The 6,000-nt window shown below is 38.9% G+C and overlaps 1 protein-coding gene and 1 pseudogene across 1 annotated transcript in view; both read left to right on the top strand.

The window, feature by feature from the left end:
* The first annotated feature begins 230 nt into the window (after nucleotides 1–230).
* On the top strand, nucleotides 231–384 carry LOC116902653 (annotated as a pseudogene).
* A 738-nt stretch (nucleotides 385–1,122) lies between these two features.
* Ccdc148 (coiled-coil domain containing 148) overlaps nucleotides 1,123–6,000 on the top strand; it is a 183,808-nt gene continuing 178,930 nt past the window's right edge. The window contains exons 1-2 of the mRNA XM_032903324.1: nucleotides 1,123–1,263; nucleotides 2,154–2,275. Of these exons, the coding sequence (XP_032759215.1) occupies nucleotides 1,212–1,263; nucleotides 2,154–2,275 (174 nt within the window). The 5' untranslated portion in view covers nucleotides 1,123–1,211. The remainder of the gene's footprint in view (nucleotides 1,264–2,153; nucleotides 2,276–6,000) is intronic.

Here is a 6,000-nt window from a genome sequence, read left to right as displayed (position 1 = left end):
TGAAACGAGGACCCTATAACTCAGCCCCATTTAATTAACCTGTCTGCAGTGGAGGTGAGTTTTCCGAGAGAGACACCTGCTCACTTCAGTGCTACTGCAGACAGGCTCTGAGGGAGCAGTTTCTGAGGAAGATCTGGTGGGTGGTGGTGATGCAAGGTGTTTATCAGGGATCCACACCTATGAAAGGAAGGAAAAGGGACAAGGATGGAACAAGTAAAATAACCAAAGAGAGCTTTGCGCAGTGGCAGTATCGTAGCCAATGAGGTTTATCCGAGGCGCGATTATTGCTAATTGAAAACTTTTCCCAAAAAATAACCAAAGAGGCAGGAAGCTGTGAAGTACATTTCCCACACGAGCGCATCTTAGGTTGGGACAAGCTTGCTTTATAACTCATGTTGTTTAGTCAGTGGGCAGGGGATGTCTGTCCCCAGAAGGGTGTGCCTTTAGATGAGGCTGCACTCTGCAGAGGCTATGTGCAGACTCAGTTCCCACGGCAGTAAGAGTTATGTATCTTCATGTTCAACACATCGTATCACTTAGAGTAGAAGTGAGGAATTAATTCTTCAACTGATTTGTCTCTTTTCTCCCTGAATTTAAGACCTATGCTCCTTCCTAATCACCAAGTGTCTCTCAGTTGAAGAAATTACATAAAGGAGAATTAGGAGGGAAAGAGGAGGAGTGGCAAAGTCTGGAAGAGAATAGGGACCAGGGAGAGAGACCAGTCTGTAAAGTGCTCGCCACACAAGTACAAGGACCCACTTAGATGCCTAGCTCTGGATAAAAGCTTGATATGCTGGTGTGTGCTTGGCCCCAGCACACAGTCTGATCGGTGGACTCTGAGAGAGTGGGCAGAGACAATCTGGTCAGTGGGCCACGGGATACCACGAGAGACTCTGGTTCAAAAAAAACCACGGAGGTTGGCTCTTTAGAAAGAATACAAGAGGTTAACCTCTCAGTACTGCCTGTGCACATACATACACATGCATCCCACATGTACACCTTTACTAGTGTACACACACACACACACACACACACACACACACACACACACACACGAGTGGCATAGAAAAAAATACCCTGGAATATAGAGTTCTAATATCCACTCCTGGCTATCACTTTTGAAAATAATGACTTGAGCACAGCTTTCAAACTTTAGAAAATCAGTCTGTAAAATTTCAAGTGTCCCTTGCTCCTTGACAGATACGGAAAGCATGAACAGAAGAGACCGGCCGATCACGGTGATTCAGAGGAATGACAGCTCAGGTATTTTTTTTTCTTACTTCTATCCATCCTTTCTGATTTATAGCATGTTATGCAGTCTTGAAATGATACAAACTTAGAATGCTGATTTCTACAATCTTAATAAGGAAAACTGATTTTGCTTACACGGAATGACCGGCCAGGTCTCTTGCACAGGGTCTGTTTCAGCCACAAGTGTGGACAGGACAATGCTGCCTTCTTCTGATGTGTGCTTTCCTGAAGACATTTGGATTGTCTTATAGCAGAGATTAGCTATCCATATTGATGCAGATGTGCCTTTTGGTTAGAATTACTCAGGTTATTGTGATTTATGTTGTGGCTTTAATGGACTTCTTCCTGAGATTTATCAATAAGGTTAATCTACTAATTTAGGAGATTAGATGTCCAGGGTGGAGAGTACACAAATATTTTTGCACAGTTAGAATCTTATTTAACGATTACATGTTTAGTGTTAATTCAAAAACCCTTTTTCAAATTTAGCTTTTGAGTTAGAAATTAATTGATGGCTACAGTATCTCCTCATGTGGTTTGATTAATACATCAATAATGTTATTCTTAAATATTTCCTGTTGATGCCTAACATTTTTTTAAACTGTCTGAAATGCAAGTAAATTGAATAGCATTGTCATTTCCGGCACTGGAAGCGTTCTAGCTCATGCAGAATTGTTCTTTCTCTTGCCCCTTGGAAGCCATGTTCTACAAGGACTGCAGCAGCCATGATCTAAGAGGGTCTAGACACAGGGTATGAAGTATATCCTGAATGTTGTGACCAACATTTTATTTGCTTTTTAAAAATAAAAATGTGATCCAACCACATTTTTCCCTTTAACCAACTTTTGATTTTGAATGATGTGACACTATTTCCCTGTCATCTTTTGTCTTTATGAAAACAGATATCCTGGCAGTCCATATGAAAGGTGGGATGAAGAACTCTAGGTATAAGCCGGCAGACTACCAGCAGTTACGTGCCTTAACCGAAGCCACGAAGTCAGCATCTGCTTCCTCAGAGCGGAAGGTTAGAGGTCTTTGGTTTTTTGTTTTTAAGTTAGGCAAACGTAAAGTTGCTAGGAGATATGATAGTATTTACATTGAAAACACAAAACAAGTGGCTTTCCAGATGGTTCTCAGAATCTCCAACTGTTAACAGTAGAGAGCAGTGGCTAACACTCATTGGCTGTCCCGACCATGATGTGATATAATTTACATGCACTACAGTGGCTAGTAGCGTCATTGTTACATCTACGTTCAACTTCATTTTTGGAAAGATGATTATTTTCTTAGCTTTCGATGATTTCCAACCCAATAGGGAAAGTAAAGCATTCCGGCAAGTGCCACTGTTTATTTCCTGATTGATGCTCCTTTTCCATTTTCTATTCTACGATTTCCGTTTTTCTTTCCTCCTCCAATAGGTGTCCAATGCCATGCAAAGGATAACCTTGACTAAATTCAAAGGGGTTCTGTGCAAATGACTGTGTGTAGCATTTTAGAGCTATGTATCTCTGAGAATTACTCACATGGCATAGTTTTCTCATGCAAAGAATAGAGTTCATTAAAAATAACATATTTGTTGTTGTTGTTGTTGTTGTTGCTTGGTTGCATTGACAAGCCTGGTAAAGTCGGATGTCGATTTACAAGTTTTCATTTATATTTAAAGTTTTAGGATTTGGATGATTTTGTGTGGCCTTTATTAATTGTATCATTTGAAAGGCAATTCTTCCAAGTGCAAAGCGCATGTGATACCTTAGTCTACAGAGATTACAGATGTCCATCAGCTGTATCTGCACAACCTGAGGCAGCTACTTAACAAGGTGGGGCATAGTGTGCTTCGCTCAGGTTCGACTGTAAATGGTTATCATATTAAACAGACATTTCATGCAATTTCACAGAAAGGTCCCACGACTATCCTCCTGGAAGAGTGGCTTTTGACTTATGTTCTGAGACAAACATATATAGACACATATTTAATATGAATTTATCATCCACTGTAAGCATGAATTTGAAATCTTATGCTTCCTCATAATATTTTATCATATTCTCTTTGTATTATTTCCTATATTATTTAACACTGCAGACTACAAAGTTTAGGCGTTGTGTGTTATTTAGCTCTGCAGACAGAATGTGATTATGATAGTGTACTCCTGTGCCCTTGCGGAGGGCACTGTTTGCTGGGATTCTTTATCCCAGTAATCTACCAAGTAAACCTGGGATAAATACAATATATAAATGTAATTATCCATACAGTAAAAACGTTTATGCAATATATAAATATAAGTAAATATATTAAATACAAACTGAGAAAAGCATGCTTCCTTCCAGATCTGATCCTGAAGGAATGATTAGGAAAGGCCCTTTTTTAGGAAATGTCACTGGACTTGAGATCGCAAGAGCAACTAAACATTAACTAAGCAGATCTCGGGAGACAGCCTAATGCACATAGTGATCGCCATACGAACATGAGGACCTGAGTCCCAACTCTCATAATCCACCAGAAAGACAGATGTGCCTTCTGTAATCCAGCCCTCTAACGGCGAGATGGCAGACTAGGGAAGGAGAATGCTTGGAAGATCACAGGCCAGTTAGCCTGCACATGTAATAGCAGATAGGGTCTTTTAAGACACTGTCTCAAAGAAAGTAGAGGCAAGGGCAGACACCTATGGTTATCCCATGTCCTCCAGAGCTCATGCATGCCTCTAATGACATGTGTGAGTGGATGCACACATAACACGCACACACACACACACACACACACACACACAGGAGACAGAGAGACAGAGATAAACAGACACACATACAGGGAAAAAGAGAAAGGCACATATACAGAGGAAGAGAGACACACAAACACAAAGAGATAAATAGATAGGTAGACAGAAGATACATAGAGACAGACATAACACACAAACACAGACATACACACACAGAGAAAGACAGACAGACAGCAGGTAGAATTTTTAAAACCAAGTGCTGGATTTTTAAATCCTAGTGCTCAGGAATCTGAGGCAGGAGACTGTGGTTAAAGGCCAGCCTAGGTTACATAACAAAATTCTGTCTGACCAACAAAAATAAAACAAAACTAATTGACAAGCATGACTGAATTGGGGACAGTAAAACTGTGAATTGTCTTTAATTCTGTGATGTGGGAATCCTACTGCCATGAAACCTTCATACAGAGGGATTCCCATGTGTTAGAATCCTCTATCTCAAAGGATAAATTTCTATAAAAGCCAAAATTAATAAATATTTTTAGTATATTGAGATCTAAATTCTTTCTGAAGCAAAAGTACTACATTTACTCTACATCTTAGTCAATATTAGAATATGTAAATATGTGTTCCGAATTTTATCCATCTACCCATCCATCCACCCATCCATCCATCCACCCATCCATTCATCCATCTACCCACCCACTCATCCATTTGAGATGTATCACAAAAGACATTTTGGTTGAATGTTGAACAGTTAATTGAGTGTTAAATTCAGTATTTCCTCAAGGTCAATTTCTCTTTAATGGTAGATATCCTTTCCAAGGCTACACACATTTAAGACTTTAATTACTAAAAGCTTTACATTTTTAACATTAAGTACAAGACCAGAACATTTTCTCCAGTGTCAGCTGCTAGATGTCACCTCAGGCCCCTGGATTCACACATGGGAAGCAATGTGGGTCCTGCTGTCAGGACGCACAGTATACATTGAACTGTTGACTTTTTGTTTATAATAGAAGATAATTCCCAAAACACTTTTTGGTTACATATTTTCTAGAAATAATGACACCTAAATTTTGTATGTTTTCAATTTCTGTAATTATTGAAGGTGTCTCAGTCTGCAGTGATCATTCCGTTAAATTTTTGATTCCAGATTTTAATCCCCACAATTCATAAGACAAGAAAGTTGCTTTTTTTTTTTTTTAAGAAGTAGTGTCTTAGCTGTTGTTTTGCATTTTGGTTAGTGAGAGTGGACGTGCTCAGAGAACTACTGCGTAATTTTCTAAGACTTTAATTTTTCTTCATGCAATTTACATTTTATTATATCTAGATTAAAGAGGGTTTGTTAGTGTTACTGTGCATGGATTTTGGAACCTTTCTCATTCAATTTAGAGACTTCACATTGACATTTTGCTTTAATTTACTTTTTAAGATGCAAGGAATTCCTAAATAGAGTTTTCTTAAAAGACCCAGGACTTAAAATAGAATTAAATAACTGGGAATTAAATAAAGCTCTTAATGTACATTTTAACATTACAGATGTTTATATGCCAGTCTGTACTAGCTAGAATTAGCAATGTCACCTCTGTTAGTCTTGCTCATATTATTACTTAAATTGTAATAAAATATATATGGGCTCAAAGAGTAATTACGTCTTATGTCATGTGGATAACAATTCACTCAGAATATTTGTATTAAGCATTTCTATTTTCCTGTTCATTTCACTACCTGTGCATTCAATTTTTACTGATGAGATCCACAGTCTTGACTGTCACTGTTAATGGTCACAGCACTTTACTCTGGCAATATTAAATAGATTCGGGTTGGTAGGATGTTGTCACGTCGACCCATAAGGAAAATGGCACCTCAAGCTAGATGTGAACCCCTCAGGCACTTGACAGGAGGTTGTTAGTGACATGGAGTGTGGGGTAGATGTGATGCTGTTCTATGTAATCCCTGTGTCACCGAGCGTGATCAGTGTCTGATGCCAGGTGGGACTCTGAAGTAAACAGCAAGCCTTCCAAAGACAGAAGCTGTG

This window comes from Rattus rattus, chromosome 5 (genome assembly GCF_011064425.1).
Source record: "Rattus rattus isolate New Zealand chromosome 5, Rrattus_CSIRO_v1, whole genome shotgun sequence".
In the NCBI taxonomy this organism is placed as follows: Eukaryota; Metazoa; Chordata; class Mammalia; order Rodentia; family Muridae; genus Rattus; species Rattus rattus.
This window is presented reverse-complemented; position numbering and strand designations above follow the sequence as displayed.